This window comes from Vidua chalybeata, chromosome 4, assembly GCF_026979565.1.
Source record: "Vidua chalybeata isolate OUT-0048 chromosome 4, bVidCha1 merged haplotype, whole genome shotgun sequence".
NCBI classification, from domain to species: Eukaryota; Metazoa; Chordata; class Aves; order Passeriformes; family Viduidae; genus Vidua; species Vidua chalybeata.
In genome coordinates, this window is record NC_071533.1 from 8,520,108 (window position 1) to 8,542,114 (window position 22,007).

Genomic DNA, 22,007 nt, shown 5'->3' on the forward strand with positions numbered 1-22,007 from the left:
AGCCAAAAATGACGGAGAGGAAATGCTGGTTCTACAGACCTTTGCAATAATCAGACACCAGCCCCTGAACTCACAGACTGGCCTGTGACTGCACAAATTGAGCTTAGATTCATGTGCAGTGGAAAGTCCCAACAGACATTCTACTGTCACCAGTAAAATTCAAATTACCTCTCGATGGACTCTGATAAACTCACGAGGATCTCCTTTTGCCCATGGAGGGAGTATTACATCACCAAGTTTAGTGCCATTTTGTTTACAACCTAACAAAAAGAAAAAGAAGGTAAAAATTTGGACAGAAGCACTGAAACTGAACTGCAACAGAAAAAGGTTAAAAAAAAGTGGAAGAAAAAGAAAAATAATAAAATTCTAATATGCATGTATAAAGGAAGCCATTTCAGTCTTTTCTTTAAAATACTATCTTGGTTTTAAATGTCAGGCAATAAAACATGAAAAATTCTGCCTCAGTTGTTCATGTAAGATTGCTTTCAGGAGAAGGAATCCAAATACTCCTCACTAAGGCTTCTGAAGAGAAAACAGTATTTTATCATAGAATGAAATTGTCATTTTACTCCTGACAATAGCCTGTACTCCTGTGGTATGTAGGCAAATACTCATTTCCTAACAGTGCAGAGCTAACTGATATCCCCCACAAGCTCCATGCCCAAGGATACTGGCAATTCCCTGATATGCCCATGGCCTGGGCACAATACATTCACCCTGTCCTGGACAGCCCCCTTCTCACTCTGGACATCAAATAGTGGCATGCTGTGATCAACAAAAATCTATTTGATAAAACTCCTCAGTTATATTCTTGTTCTGTCACTTGTTGTCAAGAGACAATTCCACATTTCCTATTAACTCAGAGGAACACCTACAAATTTCCAACTTTACAGGGGCACACAAAAAATAAGTGCAATGCTCCAACAGAAACATTACATGCATCACCAAACTTCAAATCTTCCTTTCTTTTCATCTGGGAGGAAGGGAAGCAGGACTGCTACAAATTACCACAATCAAAAGTATCACAGTGTTTGACAATTGTTCCTAAAAGAGCCTTTTCTACTGTTGGTCCAAATACTGAATGAAGAATTTCCAGTGCTTGCAGTCCAAAATTATCAGATACAAAGGTAAGTGGACAAGAGCTCAACATTTTTTCAGTAATACCCATATTCTTTAGTGTAAAATATAGATGGAAGAGGTTTTGCAAGGTGTTCTTTGGGTTTTGCTTTTCTTTTTTTGCAAGGCTGTGCTTCCAATCTGTTCCAATAGATATTGAATAAAGGCTTACAGGCTATTAAAACCTATCATCTATTAATCTTTATTGTTGGTAATAAATTCACAGCACAGAGCTCAGAATATAAGAGCTTAATGTCAGTGTTAAGAGTGACATATAAGAAGTAACATGCATCTCCAACAAACAGGTCTCCTTCACAACTCCTGATGAATAATCACTGTCACAACAGCTGTTACAATTCAAAAAGCCATTAGGAATATTTTCAAATAAAGTTCTAAAAGTGAAGATTTGTCAAACAGATTTTGAGAAGCTTAAAAAAATAAACAATGAAGATGGTGAACACCCTCATGGAATAGGTTACATGGAGAAAAATGCAAAGCAGAGAAACTCTAAGTAAAACACGATTATCTGTGCATTTTGAACTGGCAAAAACCCCAAAATTGACAAAAATACACCGATCCAAACAGAAGTCTTTTCAGGGACTAGTTCTGCAGTTCTCAGAAGACACTTTGTATTAAACTGCTTACAAGGAACACGGCTGGAGAAAATACCTGAAGTCTGCCTGGCTCTGCTCTCCCACCCACAGCACTGCTATCAAGCTCTTTTTTGCCTACCTAGGTCAAAATTGTTGGAATTGAGCAGGAACTCGGGGAGGTAGAAGAACTCTGGGATGAGCTCCTTCACGTCTGCCATGTTGTGCTTGGAGGCGGAGTACCAGGCCTCGCGCACGCTGTGGAACATGCGGTCAGCCAGGTCGAAGTGACCGCCCTGCCAGGCAGAAAGAGGAGCACGTCAGAGTCACAGCATCCCTCAGCATGGCAGGCTTTGCCAGGAAGGCAAATCAGAACATCCTCTGCCAAATGAAGACACTAGAACTAGCACATTTCTTTCTTGAATGCAACCAATCTCATCAGCTGCATTACTTTCAGAAAATATAGATACATATATACAGAACTATACGGAAAGAGTCATCTGTCTGATTTCAAGTCTAGTCTCTTTCAGAGAAACAGCAAAATATCTTTCACAATAAAACCCTTTTTGGTTTTTGTCTGCTGCTACTTTGTTTTGCGTACATTTAGAAAAATGTTCAAACTACAAGGGAAAAAAAAAGGTGAAATCCATCACATTTTTTAAAAGGACATATCAAAAACCTGCCAGGCAATAAGAATTCTGCTAAAAGGTGTTTCTTCTATGATATTTGATGAAAACAAAGCTGACTGATCTTATTTCCCAGTGATGTCTGAAATACACAGCAAGCAAATAACTTGAAGTGAGGTGATGTCATTTTTACCTGTAACCGTAAGAAAATCTGAGTAAAAGGCTCCATCCGGACAAGATAGGAAGCCACGATCATGGCTGAGGAATAGTGAGTCCCATAGTGATAAGCTGGGGTTTCCCCTGCAGATTAAACATCATAAACATAGGAAAAATAAGGTAGCTAGGTGACAGAATCAGAACTAACGGGGAAAAAAATAAAAAGAGTGCATTTTAATTACTCTGTGGGTTTGGACACATTCAGAACTGGAATTTGTAATTTTCATTCGCAGATATCTGAAAGCTTTGTTTTCTCACTTGAGTTTGGGCTGCAGTGCAGTAGCCCTAATCCAACAGGGTTCTGCAAAGCAGTACTGAATGGTTACTCATTTTTTATTTTAACTAATTGAAATGCTGCAATGCAACTATGGTGATTTCTGCTGAAGAAACGTTTTTAAAAGAGATCTTTTTTTCAAGTTTTGGTTTTATTTTCTACTATGGATTTAAAATCTTGGGCAGAAATACGTATCAGAACTGTTGCCTACAGATTTTGTACAGCTTTTACTTTCTCAATTTCCTGGCAAAATGTCTGCACAAGCACACTTAGAAAATACTGATTTATTTCTAAAAATGAATGTCTTTGCCATCTACTGCTGTTTGACACAGAACAGCACTGCAATAGTTAAACAGGCATCTTATTTTCAATGAAAGCACACAAGAAAACTTGTCTTGCCAAACACAGAAGACTTTGTTGGACAGTCACAAAAAAACCCATGGTAGAGATCTGCACATCCATATCCAGATCTCTTTACCCACATTATAAAAAAAATCTGAGTCCTTCCTATGATGAGAGGCGCATGTTCCTCTGCTCTTTCTGCAGGGTGGATTATTACTTACCATTGGGATCTTCCCAATCCTTGTATCGCTTCTTGTACTGGGCTAACCTGTCCTCTGTTTGAGCTCCCATGGGCTTGGCCAGGTTTCTAAATGTTTTCGGATTTGTAAGATCCAGTTCCTTTAAAAATACATCAGACAACAGTTTTATAAAACCAAACCACATCATTTGAAAACTGCTGATTACCACAGTTAACACCACCTACCTCTTAAGGCTGTTATCCCTTGCTTTCTACACACACAGCAAGTGCAATGTTGGATATGCTTAAAACAGTCCTTCAGTATGATCCAAGACAGCGTGTTTTATCTGAAATCACATCTGGGCTCTGCACAACTTTTGCCCTGCTCCTCTTATCCCTGGTTCCCTCTATTTTTTCCACAAATACTCAATAAGCCCCCTAATAATATTTTATTTAATGGTTTGTGGCAATGGCTGTCCACAGAAGCATTAATAGGATGTTTCACCTTTTTCAAAAGCTGTGGGGCCAGATTTCATAGTAGCCCCTACCACAGTATTCTGGACAAGGATGGTTTCTCTGTGGGCTTAGAAGTATTCTTCAGAATACACAGGTTAAAGCTAATGCAGCCATTTACAGGAACTGCTGAAAGGCAGAGGGGCAAATGCCTCTCTCTGGATCTCAGCCCTCACCTGTGCATGGACCAACAACATCTGTAAAATCAGCCCAGCCAAGATTCTCTAATACCCTCCCTGTTGAGAAGTGGGAGAAACAAAATAGAAACCTTCAGTAAGATTACCAACAAGGCTGACAAGATATTTTATTTACCTCTGAGTCATAGTCTGCAAGGATCCAGGGGAAGACAGGGTACTGCATGAGGTCATTATAGGATCTGCCGGCCAGAGTGTTCAAGTGCATCAGGTACTGGAAGTTACTGATTTCTCCTCTCTTAAGGAAGACAGACAACAGCACAGTTAAGTTTTCACTGTGCAACAATTAAATGTCAACCTGGCAGACTGTCAATGTGCAGCCCTCCCCAAACATAAAAACTTACTTTGATATTGCAATGCTCACTCTACTTTTACTACAGCCCTCCCCCTGAAATTCAACAGTAGAATAATTTCCTATTTGATGATGATATCATGAAATACTAAAAATTAAATACTGAGATACACTTTCTACAACAGTATGTTCCACCTGTTAGAATAAGAGGATGCAACTTATGTGTAATGATTATTTATGTATCACTACAAAATGTGAAATTTAATACAAAAACTACCCCAGCATTTTCATACTTACTTCCCATCTTTGAGTAACAGATTTTTCTCCGACTAAAGTGCTAAGCAAGCCAGACCTAGTGGGAAGAAGAAATTAATTTCTTGACTTTGCAGTAAGAACTGAGTTACATCTTCACAAGACAACCCAAAATTTCAAGATTAAAAATTATAAATTTCAACTATTATAACAACATGTATCTTTTCATTTTTGCTTTTGCAGTACCTTTTTTTAGAATTCTAAACATACACTGTAAAAATTATGCATGTTAATGATGCAATTCAGTGCAAGTGGTGGCTGATGAGTAAAATATTTTTAACAATTTGGATAAATCTGATGGCTTCAGCACTCCAATTCCTTTCAGAATGTATCAGTATACTGATAACATTAATTCTGATACTCTCCAGATAATCCTGATATCAATGCAAGCATCATTTATTGGAAACTGATGAGCCACAGAGGTTGTGAGGAACAGAACCACCTACCCTTGCTCTACGCTGGTGTTTGGTCTCTGCCCAGACACCGACTCCGAGCTGTCGGTCAGAGATGGCACCACAGCCAAAAACCTGCAGCAGCAGTTAAAAGATTATGATTAGTGTTTCTACTCTCAGGATGTCATCTCCTGAAAAGCAGCATGCATTTAGTACAGTTACAGACATCCTTCTGAGCAGCTCCATGACGTCTCCAACAAAATCACAGGAGCCTCTTCTCAATGAAGGCATGTAGTGCCTTCTAGTGGCTCTTTCCTGCAGCAGTAAGGTGCTTGCAGGCACCAAAAAAAGCCTCCACATAGGTATTTGCAAACATTCATGTTAAATACTCTAATTTATTTTACATTACCTTTGATAAACTTTGTTTCTAACCCCTTTCTGGAAAGCTAGAAGATAGTTCCGTCCATCTCCTGAGAAAACTTCAATTGCAATTGGCTGAAAACAAAGAAGACAAACTCATGTCAACAATAACTTATTTTCTTGTCATCTCTGAATGTCAGGCACAGACCATGCTACATGTGGCACTAAATTACGGTGAAGCAGACTTTGCTTACTGCAACCGAATGTTTTATTTTTGGACCCCTGACGCTGACTAACACGCCCAATAAACTAAATCTGGGTAAGTTCCAACAAGGATGCCCAACCTAAACGCTTCAATTTCAACACAGTCAATAGCTTCACTTTCCAAATACTCCTCAGTTATGTACTGATTTTAATTTCTAAAAATTACATCGTCAAAACACTCCAAATATGCCTCCCCCTATCCACATTACCTGCAAAAGGTATCTCCTTTTATGCACCTCCTTGATATCTTCATATGCGAAAATGCTGCAAGTTCTTTTGAGTTGACTTGGACCTTGCCTTGCTCCCCTGGGTATGATTGGTTCATGCATCCTGTAAAGGAACATAAACAGACACGAGAGAAGTGATTAAAAAGAAGAGAAATTTTCTTCTTGGAAAAGAATTATCCAATTAATTCATATGAGAGTCCAGTTACAGAAACAGCTGATAATATATTTTCACAATATACCATACTACAAATTGCTCAGTACCTGAGGTTTTCCTGCATCTTACATTACCTTGGAGTTGACTCCCCAAAATCCTCTTTGAATACTTCTTGGTCAGCTTCTAAGGATCAAGGAAACTCTCTACGAGTGTACTCACTTTGGAGGCAGTGTCTCGATGTCCCGTATCTCCCTGTTGGCTGTCATGGTAAACCCATCAATGACATAGAAGTGCTCTTTCCCAAAAAGAAGCAGCCCCTCGCTGGTGTCAAGGCCCTGAACCCGAGCACAGCGGTACATGTGCTGGATCTATGAGGAAAAGCAGATGCTTAGGGAAATCAGGTTAAGGAGCACAGGCTCAGACCACTGCTCTTTTAGAACAAGTCCCAGACACTGCTGTCTCACGTGCACATACAGCAAAATTCCTGTCAGTGTCTCCTTTAATCAGACCTAATGCCAGCGACTAGTAACTGGGGAGGAGGTTGCATAAAGCCTCATTGGTATGATACAAATGTATCTATTTACCAGTTTATCCACTTGCACTATGCTGCCTGAACATGTTTTAGAATCTGCAGCCTACTCAACCATGATCACAATGCTATTTAATGGTATACTTCAGATGGACAAAGCCTGAAATACCAAATACACAGCATGGTAAATCAACACTGATCTTGGGGATAAAATACTACTTATCAAGGTTTCCCATTCTAATGAAGGCAACAATTAATTAGGAACAGTGTGCCAAATTCAGCATTTATATTTTCAGTGTTTGTTTTCTATCCTGATCATTAAGTTGACAGGACAATAAATCAAGCATGGGATAGTTCACAGCCTTCATTTCAGGACAGGTGAATTTTTCCCTTGCAGGCAGAAGATAAAAAAAAAGATAATGTTTCCAGTACAGAATTTTTAGGGTCAGGCACACAAAGTACACATTTTAAGGAAGAAGCTGATGAAATATACAGATCAAGGAAGATATATAGGACATTTATTAACGTTTGGGAGACATAATGAAGAAATTCCAACACATTCAGTTCTTAGTGTGTTTGAAACACACAGTACCTTCTCTCCTTCTTCAAGAAGTCGAAGCAAAGTTGTATTGTCAGTCTTCTCCTCTTCATCAATTGAACTCCCCTCAACAATTTGATCCTGTGATTGGTCCTGGTTCTCATCGTCTCCTCCATCAGGAGCAGAGCGAGATCGTTTCAGGGGAGGCTTCACCAGGCCTGGAAAAGAATAGAGACAGATAAATGTCATAAAGATACATAAAAAATTAACTTCACAAAACTTATAATCTTTCAAATTACTGACCCAATGCTAAGAGAGAAAAAACAAGAGTTGTTTTTCTTGCATAAGTCCCGCAGGACTTACGCCTGTCTTAATGCAAATGCATGAGAGGATGACAAACCAAACCATCTAACCTTTGACTCTTGCAATAGTGTCCTCCCCGTGCTCTGGCTCCTGCTGAGTTGTTTCACCCACTGTGTTCTCTTCTATGGCGTCCTGGAAGACCGCGGGGTTTCCGGAAGCCAGGCGCATGTAGTACTCCTTGCTGTCATAACTGATGGCTCTCCGGTAGCGAGCAGGTTTCTTGGGAATAATGGAAGAAATCACTTGGTCAGCCAACTCCTCACTCAGTCTCTAAGTGAAGGTCTTTTAGGAAAAGGGTGTGCAGCACAGTGCATGCCCATTGAGTGTTTTGTGCGTGCTCATACACCAACACAGAGAGGAACAGACTCTTCAGGAGATCTGATCTGTTGGCTAAATTGCAAGGAGCTATAGTGCCACTCAAGCAAACATGGGGTTGCAGAAAAGCCTGCAGTAAAACTAGAACATGGGGAGTAGGTGTAGCCACTTATGAACTATCATAATAAGCTGGGATTCCTGTGCTTAACACTGATAGCTCAGAAGGCCACTTTATCATCTTTTTACTCCTTAACAACATATGCAGTTTATTTGTTAGCCAGCTGACTTCTTTGTTAGGCAGTAATTTGAATAAAAATTTCCTTGAATAAAAATTTGAATACAAAAATGTGGAAGCTGGTATGAACTAAAAAGCACCAAGGGATTGGCTTTAAGTCTCAAAAATTCTTCATTAATTTAGTTGCTTCTTTTTTTTAGTAAAGTTTCTGATGGTTTATGGGGAGGAGACCAGCAAGAGAATATGCATGTACCTGAAGTAAATATTTGAGCATTGTTTGTACCTCTGTGTGGTGCTTTTGGTCTTTTTTTGTGGGTTTTTTTTTGCTTTGTTGAGCGTTTGTTGTTTTGGTTTGGGTTTTTTTTTTCTTTTTTGTGTGATGTTTCCTTCCTTTTTGTCTGTCCCAACCTGCATCACAGGGTAGTTCTTACATTCCTCACTTAATTAAGGAATCAAACTAGCTTTATTACAAGTTGATGCTCAGGATGATAAAGACACTAAGATCAGCAACACAGAAATTTATTATTCAGGTCAAATTGGCTGCTCCCAAAAATCAAAAATTTAAGGCACTGTAATTTAATTTGCTCACTTATGTTTAACCAAGTCTTCACTCCTTATCAGCACAAAATTGCCACTTAAACGATGCTTAAAACATTTGTGGAAACAACTTATGTATAACCTACAAAGAGAAATCCTTTATAGCACTGCTAAGGTGAAGGAAAGAAGGAAAACAGTAACAATTTATATTAGATATTCTGTATAATAGAATTCCTTGCATTTATATGAATTAGATAATTGTAAAAGGTAATTCAAAATGAGTGAATGCATATTACACACTGTACTTAGTGATGGGCAAGACTGCAACTCTAATTAACAGAGAAAGGCATAATACTGAAATGCTTGCAGAGAAGCCACTTCCAAGCATGTCTGTTCTTTTCACGAAAGGATTCATATTTTTTTAGCAAATGTTTGCATCTTATTAATAGCAAAACAAAGAGTCAGCTAAGACAAATATGGGCTTTAACAAAAGTCGACCTTTTAAAGCCCATTATGGACAAAAAGGAGAAAAAACACTCCCCAGATCCTCTCTTAGAAGGAAACACTTTCCCAGTAAGTGCTTCCAAGTGATGTGTTGCCCATTACTAAATGTGTTCCACTGACCAATAGTTTCAGGTCCCAAAGCCACAACACTCCACACAGTGAGAACAGTGGTAGCACAGCCCAACACAGCCTGTTAGTGTGCAGCAAAGAAGGGAAGGTCTACAGAAAGTTTTATTAGGTGAAGGTTGAGGACAGCACAGTAACATCTTCTAATATGATTACTGAAAAAACCCTTAGGTCTGGAATTGTTTACTGAAAGAGCAAGTTGAAAGCCAAACGTAGAAGCCTTGTTAAGACTGCCTAACATGCAGGAGAACTTGTATTTATTTTACATTCTTTCAGTCAGTGTACTTGTTTCTTTACCTTTTGAGGAATGGTATCATCAGATGTCTCAGGAAGTCTGTTTGAGATGTCAGACTGGAAACAGGGCATCAATTACATAAGCATCAATTACATCAGAGAAAGAACACTTTTGAGAAGAATGTATGATGGCATGTTCTCTACTTCATGTGAATTAGACTGTCACTACAGGTACTGTGTGTCAGACCACAAGCAGGCAATAATATCTAATAGTTTAAAATTGATTGACTTCAATGTTTTCTCTGCTCTTTTAAAAGTACTTTGACACTCAGACATAATTTGAGGGAAAAAAATCCTGCATGCATACACACAGGCTTAAAAAGAGATAATAAAGACTGCTTCCTTTCTTAAAAGCAGTGTTCCAAAATTAACAGGAACTAACTGCAAAGCTTTCAAAGGCCACAAACATTTCTGCTCCACAGTCCACATTCATCTTCACAGATTGATGAAAGTACATTTCATAAGTGCACCCAAACCAAGGCCTGTAGCCCTTTTATCAGGTTTTTTTTTTTTTTTTTATCACTGTTTTCCGCATTATTTAGATTAAGGCCAAGAACCCAGACTGAACCTCACACAGTAATGGAACTTTCAGCCTCTGAAGGCTTGTGAAGATGCCAGTGCTGTTTGTTGGCAGGATCACTCAGCACACCTCACATTAGATTACAATATATCCAAATTTGCTTGGTTTTGAGCCAAGTGACTCAGTCCCTTCCCTAAATATATCATGAAGAACAACTGGACTTTACCAACCATTTAGGACAGACAGAAGAATATCAGGTCTTATCAACAGAGTAAAGTATCTTTCTTAAGAAAAACCTATCAAAAAAGAAAAAAAAGCACTTTACAACAGGGTGTGTAATCACCCATCCCAAACTCCTCAATACTTACCATCAAGTTTGTTTCCTGCTCAGCCTCGGGCATGTAGGGATACTGAGTATAAAACATGTCATTCCGCACCATCTTTTTCCTCATTCTGCAGGGACCCTCAGTCATCTCCAGCATCCACTTGTCCAGGTGGGAGCCGATGGGGGGCCCCCAGAGCCCTCGCTCTCGCAGTAACTCGTACTCGATTTGAGACCACTCCTCAGCCACGTATTTCAACGCATTCTGCTGACGCTGAACACAAAGACATTTGTAAATACACGGAATTTGAGAAATGATTTTAAGAATGAAACCTGACAGGAGGACTTCCTGCCCTTATTTGCACAGGAAAGAGAAGTTCAATGAAGCAAAGTTCGGTGGTTGTTTTTTTTTTTAACAAATTGCTTTGAATGACGTGTTTCTCTCAGAAGTTATTTCTTAAGATTTATAGCACGTAGCTCAGCAACCAGTTTGAACGAAATGTCTTTGGGAATGTTTGGCAGACACCACAGGGTGAAACAACTTCATTCTGGAAGGCACAGACCAGCCACTTTCTATTACTGCATGATACCATAGAATTTTCTTTGTGTTACTGTGAAAGTAGCATTTAGACACAATGCTTCTCCACATTTCCTCTTAGTTTCTCCATAATGCTTTAGAAATACAGTGTATTTCCAATCTCTCTCTTTTGTTCCTTTTCTCTTTGTTTTTTTTTTTACACTTGTTAGGAATTTAAGCTTCTTTAAAAAAAATCACACTTAACATGTGATATTGCTACAAGAGTTTTCATCTACAACCAAATCAAAATTAGTTTCCTCATTTGTTTTTTTGATTGTACCTGAAAACCCTTTAAAAATAACAACTGTATGTAAACATCCAAGCATTTCACCTATAAGAGCCCAGTATTTCACAAGCCTCATACTGAGAAATGGCATTGGTACAACCTTAACAGGCCAAAGTATCAGCGTCAGGTAATCAGCACTGCAAGCCATCCATACCTCCTGGTATTCTTTATACTGCATATCAACCAGGTCCCGAACCACTGCAATGTGAGTAAACATCCACTGGGAAATTTCCTAAGACAAAAACAAGGTGACAAACAGAATAATACTTTATAAACAAGAGTTTGTTTGAATGAAAAGCCTAGGAATACACCACGTTGCTGAACTTGCTTACAAAGAATAGTTCCTTAAAATAAACATTTAGAACATTCCCAAACAGCCAAAGATTGGCACTGAGAAAGACTACTTTTCCCTTCTTCCTTTTAAGCAATATTTTGTGGATGGTGCCTAGCTTGCTGGAAATCCTCAAGACATCCTTTGTCCCATGGTATCTCTGCTTTCACTTACTGCTTCCTGTCCTTATACAACCAGGAACAGTTCCTGTCAGCTCTTTGTTAAGTTCTTCCCTTTCCCTTTCATTATATACCTGCTCACCAGGAAAAGGACTGAGAGCACTGAGAATTCATTAATTTCTCAAAGCCACTGACTAATTTTCAGCTCAGAAAGAGAACTAGCAACATATTTTCCCACAAAACTTTCAAATCCCTCTTTCCATCTTGAGGGCAGAATGGAAAAAAAACCCAACATCTGTATCACAGCTTCCATTTCAGTGCAGTATTGCAAACTGAACTTAAGATGCAGACTATCACAGCCATATACCAGAAGCAGCTGAGCAGTCTCACCGACAATGAAAGGTTGACTCTTAGCTTAATATTACAGATATGCAGATGAACCTACTAAATTAGACACACAGAAGCAAGATGCCCAGTCTGGATAGTCAAAAAAGGGAAAGAAAACCAAGCACAAGATAATACTTCCCACACTGCAAGATACCCCACCTTGGGGTATTCACCACAAATCCTGAACATACATTGCTGGATTTTAGACTGCATATTATTTCTTGACAGAAAATACCTGTGTAGAGAGGTTGTGTTTACTCAGCCCACTCTCCTTGCGGTTTCTCCTGGAACCAGTCAGTTTAGAGAGGCCAAATCCACTGCTGACTCTTGAAAGTTTGGACTGTGTGGTTGGAACCAAAGCCTCTCCTCTACTGATGCATTTTTTCTCATGAGCTGAAAATCAAAGTGTTGTGAGTACTTTTTAGAAGGTTTTTTTCCCCTCTCCCCATTACACTTGTTTTTTTTAGATAGAATGACCTTTTCTGTTGCTTCAAAAAAGGTGTAGCTGTACTCAAATGCTTTCTGCAAATATACTATACATACTGAGCAAACATCAGCCAGGAATACACGGAAACACAAACATTGCAAAATAAGTATTCCAGGTTTCCAAATATGTTTTCTGCACATCCAGGTAAACTTCAATTACTTCAGAACGGTGAAATTATCAAATGAGTCACATCTATGGGATCGTAATTTCTGCTGTCTAAACTCTTGCTAATTCAGTCAAGCATCAATTGATCTTTATTACATGAATGCAGAGCTAATTCTTCCGTAACTTGTTGTCCACCAGGATTCCCAGGTCCTTTTCCTGCAGAACTGCTTCCTATGCTGAACAGATTTCCCAGCCAAAGAATTAGTCATAGCATCACTGCTGCAAGAGAAGGACTGCTCAGCCACTGATTTCCCATCTCATCACCAGACCAACAGTTTGCAGGCTGCACCCAGACATACTCAAGAGGATCCCCCTGCCTGCCTGGCACATCAAATCCTGGGAATGGTAAAAGAGGTCATCACAATTCAAGGGTTCATGGGGAGGAGTTCAATGCCTCTACCACTGTAATCCACAATATGCCATTTGCTGACTCACAGAGGGCCCTGTGCACTGGAGTGTAAGAATATCCTGTTTATGGTCCAGTTTTTGAAGGATTCTATATTACCCAGTGCCAGTTTATACAGTATTTACAGCTACAAAAAAGTTAAGCCTATATTAAAACATCCAGTGCATACAGTTTATTCTGAGGAAATCCATCCTTCAGGACAGACAAATCCTCAGTCAGGACTTACCCAAATGATTTTGCCAACACTTTAAACTCGCTTCCTCAATGAAAGGTCTGGCAACAGTTATATCCACTTGGCCACGATCATTGACAGGTAGTGTCACTTTGAAAACTTCTTCCAAAACCTGTTTTTTACTGTGGATCAGCTCTGTCCACACTCTGTTTATGGCTTTTAAAAGAAGCTGGCGACCTGCATAAGTACAAGATCACAAAAAGCAAGCTCTCTACAGTGCTTGTAGAATTGGTATTTTTACAGTAGTTAAATGAATAATTTCTGTGATTACACTGTAGTTTCTCTTCCCCTTGCATGATGTGTGAAATACCTTTGGCCAGTGCCCCTTTTTTTGCCATTATGTATGCTATCAGAAAGTCTAACAATTAATTTTGGCAGTTTTCTCTCTGTGAATTTGAAACACTGGCTCTGATTAGTTTTGACTCATCTCCCACACCCTTCTATTAACAAAATGAGATTGCAAAAATCTTATAGGAGTCTGTGTCTGTAAATATATATATAATTCTATACATACGTTATGCTTCAGCTTTTTTACATATAATGTGTGCCTAAGTACCTGTGTCAATACTAAATACACACATTTAAGAATCACTGAATACTTTCTTCCATAGCTAGTTCATAAATTTCCTTTGAGTGAAAGATTGTAAGCGTGCCACAAAATACCAACTGTATAGTTTATACCATATATTTCTTATCTTAAAATGAGCCACTTCTATTGCATTTAAAAGAGTGGATATAAAACTGTATTTCTAATTCTGGAGCATGTCCAGAAATCAATGAAGAGTTCTTACTGTTTTAACAAAACTTAATTTATCCTCAATCTGTCTATCTTGGTATTTCCAAGAGTCTTTTCATCTATTTTTTACATATTTTTTTATACACATAGCCCCAATGCCCCTCCAGAGAGTAACTGGGTAACACACACATACCACAAGACCCTGCCCCAAGTCACTGGGGTAAAAGATTAGTGATGACAATAGAGAAGTCGCATTACGAGACATCTGTGGCTTTGTCAATCTCAGATTACCTTCACTGACATCTTGATTGTAGACTCCATCTGGTTCTATATCAGAGGGGATCATAATGTGCCAAGTTGTCATCCTGGCTTCTGCTTCCAATCCAAACCCATCAACATTGCTACAAACACACAATGGATTAACAACCACCAGAATAAAAAGACACAAAAACTCAAGCCAAGATAAAGCAGTTGACTTTGTATCAGATTCACAAAGATTAATACACACTACTACAGCAAAGCATCTTCACTTCTGTCCCTTTGAGTTGTGACCATTTGTGGTCACAAGCTGAACTGAAGGTTTATGAAGAGATGATGCGCCACGGATACTCATGTCACTAGCAGAAGATGGTGATATTTGAAAAAACACAAAACAGAGGAGGCTAGAAATGGAGAACACTGGGGTTTGATGACTGTTACTAAGTATCTTTGGATGAAACATAAATTGTGGATCTTCTTGGAAAGAACAAACGAAAATGCCAGGCTGGCATTTGCAGCAATGCAAGGAAAGTAGGTGTCTACAGCACTTGTCACAGACACCTGATTTAATGCACGACTGGCCTTACTCAATGCTATACAGAAGAAATACCAAGATATTGAACCTGTATGAAATGATTCAACAGACAGTAAATCCAGTGACAGAATCCTCTGACTACTAATTATCTAGCACCAGTGTTTCCTTTTATCTTTAAAACATTTTGATTTATAAACGGTTAATAACAAAATAGTTGGATAAACACATTTGTCAGTATTTAAAATATCTCTGCAAAAGGAGGTAAAAATATTCTCTATTTCCAGGTTCTTCAAACCTGATTTTGTCTCAAAATGAATTTCTTAAGCTTGCTTGCAACTCACTGGCTGTAAAATTATAAATAGCCCTCCAAAATTTGCTGACTTATGTGCAAGGTGAGAAAAAAAGGGTCATTTTAGTACTCCCCTGCCCTGGCTGTGGAATGCACTTTTGCCTGAGATATTTACCTTCCCACATGCAGATTAATCAAGCAGTGAGCTAGGCAGCTGATGAACTCCTGATCATGATTTCCAGGTCCCAAAATTAAGTTCCTGTTCACAGTAAGGACCCTTAGGGAATCAAGGAGAGCCACTTGCTGAGGAACAGTTTTGTGCGCTCTTGAGAACTGATACAGGATGGTTCTGTTCAGGCAGTGATAAATGGCATCCAGTGAGAGTCCCTGAGATCTTCTTTTTGACTGATGGGAAGTAAAAAAAACATGATCAGAAGTAGCAGCAACTCATTCTGCTGGCACAAAATCTTCCCTTGAATTGACCCAAGTTCATTTTCCAAAATTGGCATTTTACTGTAAGTGTCAATTCCATTAATTTCAAGGACTGAAATGACATTAATGATTAAACACTTTGAATTTTAGCATCTATAAAGATGCTGCTGATTTCTAACAGTAAGTCTTCTAACAATTTCCAATAAAAGTGTGTGAGGAAGGTTCCTAAAATGTCAAGGTAAATTTAGGGAGCTTCTCAAAATTCATGTGAGGCATATTTTATTGTTTATTTTGGGGGGATTTCTAAAAAATAATGTGATCTGAGAGATCAATTGCTCTTCACAGAAAGATGTGCTAAGAAAGCTCAGTAAAGAGAGAGTGAGCCTGAGAAAGAAAAGCATAATTCTGTGCTGACCCAAACATGTATAACTAGCAGATTGTTTAGTGACATCACTCCATGCATTTCCACATAATCTACAAAAATGGTTTTTCAGGCAGGATAATATAACAGCCCTGTTACCTGTGCAATGAGCTGGATTATGAAGTCCACAAGAAGCTTGGATTCTTTGTTGAACATGCCCTGCCAAAGCTTATCTACCACACGCTGTGTAAAATAAAACACATTGTTCACCAGCACTTGGTAGCTCCCTCCACTCGTTATAGGCAGAGATGCATCTTCACCTAGGTAATAAAAACCCCAAAGTTTTCTACATTTATTGAATAACCCCATCTGCATAAATACATTTACATTAGCTTATGCTTTCTAGACTTCCATAAAAGAGAAAGAGATTCAGTCAATGAAAGCTAAAACCTCAAGGCTTCCCTACAATAAGACTTTCCCTTCCATGTAAGCAACCACAGCTCTGGACTTTTATCTTTTAAAAAATTATTCTGGATTTTAAAAACTGATTCTGGATTTATTTTATGAATGCACTGCACCCACAGGAAGACAAATTACTGCTGTGGCAAGAAATGGGTGCCTTACAAGGAAGTTTGAACAGAAATGCATACAGCCCCTCTCATGACACCTGGGATGGAGGTAGAGCAGCCCAAGAGCTCCTGGGAAGTCCAGCAAGCCACTATGAAATGTGACTGGGCCCCTAAACCATGTAGTTTTCGTGAATAACCTATTTTACAGCTTTGGCACAATCAAGGTAGGGAGGGAACATGCAAGCACATCAACACCATTTACACATCAAAGGAAAGGAAAGGGCAGGGGAAAAAAATTAAGATGATCAAGTCGCAACAAAAAAGAACACCAAAAAAGAAAAAGTCACAGAATCAAAACCTGGTGTCCAAATCGATAGATTGATTATTAAAGTTTGCTATATTACCCAATAAAACATCAGCTGCAAGTAGGTGGTCCATCACTCCATCCAAAACATATGTCTGAAACTCCTTCTGCTGAGTTCGTGTTGATCTTTCAGGAGAAGCCTAAAAAAAGATATTAAAATAATATTAAGATAATCAATATCTATGAGCAAAAAAGAGGGAGAGGAAGGGTGTTCTACATGATTTCCTTTTCTCTCAGCTCCCATGAACTACAGTTTTTTTTTTCTCTTAACATTCTGTCTCAAATAAAAAGTTTTTGCTTGATCAAAAAATCTAAGCATGCACATCAAGTATACACTGGCTGCATGCAGTCTTGCAGAGTAGGCATTCCTTTTTAAATCCAGGAAATTTATCTTCTGCCATAACAGGTACTGGAAAAGAACACATTCTGAAAAGATGCATGAAACTCTCCACTATAAATGTATGTTCAACCTGTGATTTCCTCAGTTGGCACAAGTCACCTCCTTCAGTAAACAAGGAGCAAATGGGACAGATCAAATGTTTAAGTTGCAGAGAGAGAAATAACAGTAAGTTTGGCAGTGTGTACCTACCAATCCTATTTATGCTAACGGGTGAATAAAGCTGACAAGTGATAACAACTTAAAAGAGCTGTGAAGAACTGCAGCCACTTGAACATGATCTCAAATATGCCTCCCAGTGTCTATGGATAACTGACATCTTCTGACATTTTATTTGTTTTTGCTTTGTGCCAACTGCCCCAGGAAATTTGTTAGGAAATATACAAGCATACAAGCATGGCTCAAAATTCCTGCAGCTTTCAAAAAAAATCAGGGAGACTCAGCAACACATAAGGTGAGGTAACTAACAAGTAGATCAAGGTGAATGAGAAGTGATGTGAACATTTCAAAATGTACTGTGTCTAAAGGTGTAGGCAGTTAAATAGTAACTGAACTCCTCACCTCCTTGCCTCACCATTAGTAGGACAATGCTTTCTTCAAGTGTCATGAACTTCAGAAGTTGATTTACAGCAAGATAACACAGTTATTTTGTGAGGCTTTTTAGTATATGGCCTCATATGTCTTTATATCTAACTGACACCATCTATGGCACAATTTCTTTTTATCTAACACAAACAGAACAGAAACCCTAATTTCTGCAGGGGTTTTATATTTTCAACAAAGTCAATACAGATGTTGTAGTTGGAAAGGTGTTTAACCACTGAATCATGCTCCATACTTCTTATGCTGGTTTTCCAAGCCATTGAAGAAAGGTGAACAAGCTACTCTTTATGAGACGTTAGTGTTTCTTTTTTTTCCCCACTCTTATTTCATGACAATTCCACTGAATCTCAGGTCATAACTAGCCTAACTTTGTAAGGTAATAGAACAAAAAACATTTTAGGAAAATAAGGTGTCACAACTAAGCTCAAATAACAAAAACAAACCAAAACACAAATCACAAAGAAACTCTACCTCTAGCAGAAGATCTACCAGTGGAGTCTGTTTGCTGGCTGGTGTGAGACACAGGTTATCAATGATCATCACACGCATGAAGTCAAACACAAACTTCTTGGCAGGGTGGTTGGTCAGGTAGGTCTTGGTGCCCACATTGCAATATTCTGACTGGCTCCTGTTCATGCCAGAATCAGCTGCAAAGGCTTTAAACTCTTCAGCTGGGGACCCAACTTCATCATCGAGATCAGTGACCTGTAAAAACCAGCATGTTAAAACTGTAGAGATCAGTTTTAATAGCAGTTTATTCACTTTTCTATTCTTTGCTTGTCTTTCTAATGGTATTTCACTTCACATTTTGCTTCTTAAGAAGCCTTTTTAGAAAATTATGATGTTCAGAATCAGTTCCCCAGTATGAAAACATCCAGTTTTGAATTCCCAAGGCAAATGATGATCTGGCATGAGTTACATTTCATGCTCCCTGACCAACAGAATTGGGTGATTTCTAGATACTTGGCAAAAATAAATGTTCTCATTAAAAAAAAAAAAAAGAAAAAGAAAATTTTGGAAAAAGTTATTAACTAAAGCGGTTAAAATAAAATCAAGACAGAAGCCAACAAAAAAAGGCCATCAAGCTTACATAACATAAAACAAAAAAGGAACTGAGCCTTTTTTTTTTCTTTTAATACAATACCTTCATCAGAGTGCAGTTATGGGTAAGCCGGTTTCCCAAAAATCTCTAAAAGAAGAAGAAAAAAAAAAGGGTCTCCACAGCTTTCCCATTTCTGATGAACAGAAACCTTGAAAGGCTAGCTCTTAAAGAGGACTGTAACAAAAGCACAAACAGTAATGAAAGCTGTCAAATCCAGAAGACTGACTCTTTCTATGCAACTCCCTTCTTTAAAGGAAAGAGGAGACAATATGATTTCCCTCAACAGGCTTCTTGCATCGCCAGCTTACATGTCAAGTAACCAAATGTTTTGAGCATTTGGTCTGCTTTAGCAGGAGAGTGTTTTCAAGAAATTAAGAGAAACCCAAATACATATTCTTTCTATTTTAACAGCAATCTCAGAAAAGCTGAAAGATCTTGTAAAAAGTTAAGAATCTTCTTTCAAAGCTGAATTTAGATTACAATGTTTTGTTGCAGAAATCTGGCTGTGATTCAGCTATTTCACCAAGCACTGATTGGTGCTACACATCTGGGCAAACAGAAACACTGGAGCAGTAAACCAATTTGGAGTGAGGAGCACCCTCAAAAAGCAAAGAGCTCAAGTTGCCAGGCAGCTATACAGAATTTCAAGGGTTCTGGTAGTTAAAGCCTGCTTAGAGACACAAGGCTCCTCTAAAAACTCTGTACAAGTGAATGCCAAATCAACATTACCAGTTTGTAAGAGGAACTTTTTTTGTTTTTGAGAGAGAAAACTCCTAGAATCTACTTTAAATGCAAGTTTAACAAAACAGCAAAAACTCCATGTCTTTATGAGAGACTCACCAGTAGGCACTGTTAAAAATTGGTCTCCCACTTTTATTGACAACAAAACAATAGCACACCACAAGTTATTATTTCCTGAAGTTTTTTATAATAGTCTCCATAGTTTTAGCATTTGGCAACCTCTAGACTAATTATCCTTCCATGTTCTTAATAAAATTACTTTTAGATGTTGGCTAACAATATCTGTTTTTTTGCTTTCCATTCATATTCTAGAAATAGTATCATTTGCAAATGACACTAGGCTCAAAGAAAACTTTAGCCAGCAATGCAAGCAAAGTTGAATTCCCACCCTCTCTTGGCTTGAACTCAGTAGTTTCAGGAAATATAAGAACACTGTTTTGCAGTTAAGCCACAAAAACAGAAATATGAATGGGAATGGGAAGCGTGAGGAAAAAGAGGTTTTAGGGTTCATCACATCCTCCATAGCAGAGGGCTGACAGTCTCTTTTGCTTGTGTAAATTTGAGCTAGCATTTGTCATACCATTGAAAATAATGTCCACTAGAAAACAAGCAAACTGTCTATTGCCTCTAAAATGCTGCTTCTGATGTCCCTGCACAACAACTGCCCTGCAGTTTAACATATTCTTCTCTCAGTTCCACAACCCAAGTACAAAACATCCAGCTCAATCCTGATGATGACTTCTTGTGTAGTTCTGATGATGACCTCTTGGTATGACTGGCAAATCCTCAAAAGTAATACTCATGTGAAAAACTGAACAGGCAAGCAGCTGGATTTCCTACCATCTCAGAGTATGGTCGGATGTTGAAAGGAAACACTGTTGCTGCCAGCGCACACAGGAACTCTGGACTCATCCACAAGGAAATGAGGTCGGGTACATTGTGATACAAATACCGAAAGAACTGCATCAGGGTGACTGGATATTCCCGAAGCCAAGAGCCTTCTTCCTCTGACTGCCAGGGCTGGGTTGAGAAACAAACACCAGATTAGCACAGACAGCACTAATTGAATATTTACTTCAGAAAGGAAGAGCACACTTTCAAGCACGCCTCAAACAGGAGACCAACTGCATTTTACAGCACATCGTTGACCATAAGCTAAAATGTGTGCCCTATCATGTTCATATATCATATTCAGAAATATTCACCATCATATTCAGAAATATTGGCAAACATAACCAGACTGAAGCCAACCCAAAATGTGATGGCACAGTTGAACACACCTGGTGATAGCACACAAGACACAGCACATGTCTCTAAGCATGTCTGAAGTGTATCCAAATAGGTGAGGACCAAACACAATGATTGGTCACCAGCAGAGAGACAGAACATGTGACAACACGAATGGGTACTGCAGCAGGTACACTTGTCCAAAAGATGCTTCTGGACATGTTACCTTGGGAGAAACATGCAAACAGTAGAGCATATCACATACACATGATGATCCAACACGTGACAACCAAAGAGGTGCTGCTTTTCAAGCACTTGAGGAGGCAATTTTCAGCAGATAACACATTCTGGCTTCAAGGAAATACATAATTTTCCCACTGAGAAACAAACTTTCCCTACTCTTGATTCAAAGATTGAAAAGATGAGAAGATGACACATTTCTCTGGCAGTATATTAATTTCCTCTGGCATGGGGCTATTCATAGTCAGGGACTTCTCCGTATGGGGAAGGTTCATGAATGAAATCTGTAACTCACACTGCTCTGAGCAGATGGGATACAGAGTCTCAAACATTCTCCCATGATGTTAATCGGGAAAGAAATTGAATTATCTCTGCCAAGGACATTGTATCCTTCTGCTTTCTTGTTTTGTTTTAACTGCAGCTAAACAGAAAGCCCAGCCTTTTTGTGGAAAAGCAGTGATAATTTTGTGGCTACTAATATTTCTACAGATACTGGGTAAAAAGTAACATCGAAAAACCCAAGAAAATTACACTTTCCACCCAAGTATTAAGAGACTAACTCACTGCCAATTTTGTCATGATACTATCAAAACCTCGACCTTTCTAATTTGGCTTTGAACCATGTGGAAAACTTGAACAACACAGTTGTTCTGAAATACAAGCAAAATTTCTGATGCTTACAGAATTCAGCATGCTCCTCAGCATTCCCAGTAACAAGAAGGCAGCTTCTGTGCAAACACTGTGTATTGAGGAGGTAACAGTGCCACAGGAGGCAGGAACTCCAAATATGAATGTCCAAATGGAATCTAAATCAAACTGCAAGAGGGCAA

At 38.7% G+C, this 22,007-nt stretch overlaps 1 protein-coding gene across 4 annotated transcripts in view; it reads right to left on the reverse strand.

Moving 5' to 3' along the window:
* WDFY3 (WD repeat and FYVE domain containing 3) overlaps positions 1-22,007 on the reverse strand; it is a 150,860-nt gene that overhangs the window by 13,368 nt on the left and 115,485 nt on the right. For 3 of the 4 annotated variants that reach the window (XM_053940307.1, XM_053940305.1, XM_053940303.1), the window contains 24 exons: positions 21,859-21,993; positions 20,551-20,730; positions 18,339-18,572; positions 16,908-17,007; positions 16,094-16,254; positions 15,317-15,546; positions 14,351-14,460; positions 13,318-13,500; positions 12,269-12,426; positions 11,351-11,428; positions 10,380-10,607; positions 9,495-9,548; positions 7,531-7,699; positions 7,172-7,335; positions 6,270-6,418; positions 5,879-5,999; positions 5,455-5,540; positions 5,100-5,180; positions 4,639-4,693; positions 4,168-4,287; positions 3,386-3,503; positions 2,526-2,632; positions 1,849-2,002; positions 169-260 (listed from right to left, as the gene is read on the reverse strand). In XM_053940307.1, the coding sequence (XP_053796282.1) occupies positions 169-260; positions 1,849-2,002; positions 2,526-2,632; positions 3,386-3,503; positions 4,168-4,287; positions 4,639-4,693; positions 5,100-5,180; positions 5,455-5,540; positions 5,879-5,999; positions 6,270-6,418; positions 7,172-7,335; positions 7,531-7,699; positions 9,495-9,548; positions 10,380-10,607; positions 11,351-11,428; positions 12,269-12,426; positions 13,318-13,500; positions 14,351-14,460; positions 15,317-15,546; positions 16,094-16,254; positions 16,908-17,007; positions 18,339-18,572; positions 20,551-20,730; positions 21,859-21,993 (3,267 nt within the window). The remainder of the gene's footprint in view (positions 1-168; positions 261-1,848; positions 2,003-2,525; positions 2,633-3,385; positions 3,504-4,167; positions 4,288-4,638; positions 4,694-5,099; positions 5,181-5,454; positions 5,541-5,878; positions 6,000-6,269; positions 6,419-7,171; positions 7,336-7,530; positions 7,700-9,494; positions 9,549-10,379; positions 10,608-11,350; positions 11,429-12,268; positions 12,427-13,317; positions 13,501-14,350; positions 14,461-15,316; positions 15,547-16,093; positions 16,255-16,907; positions 17,008-18,338; positions 18,573-20,550; positions 20,731-21,858; positions 21,994-22,007) is intronic. The other variant, XM_053940306.1, reaches the window with a different exon arrangement.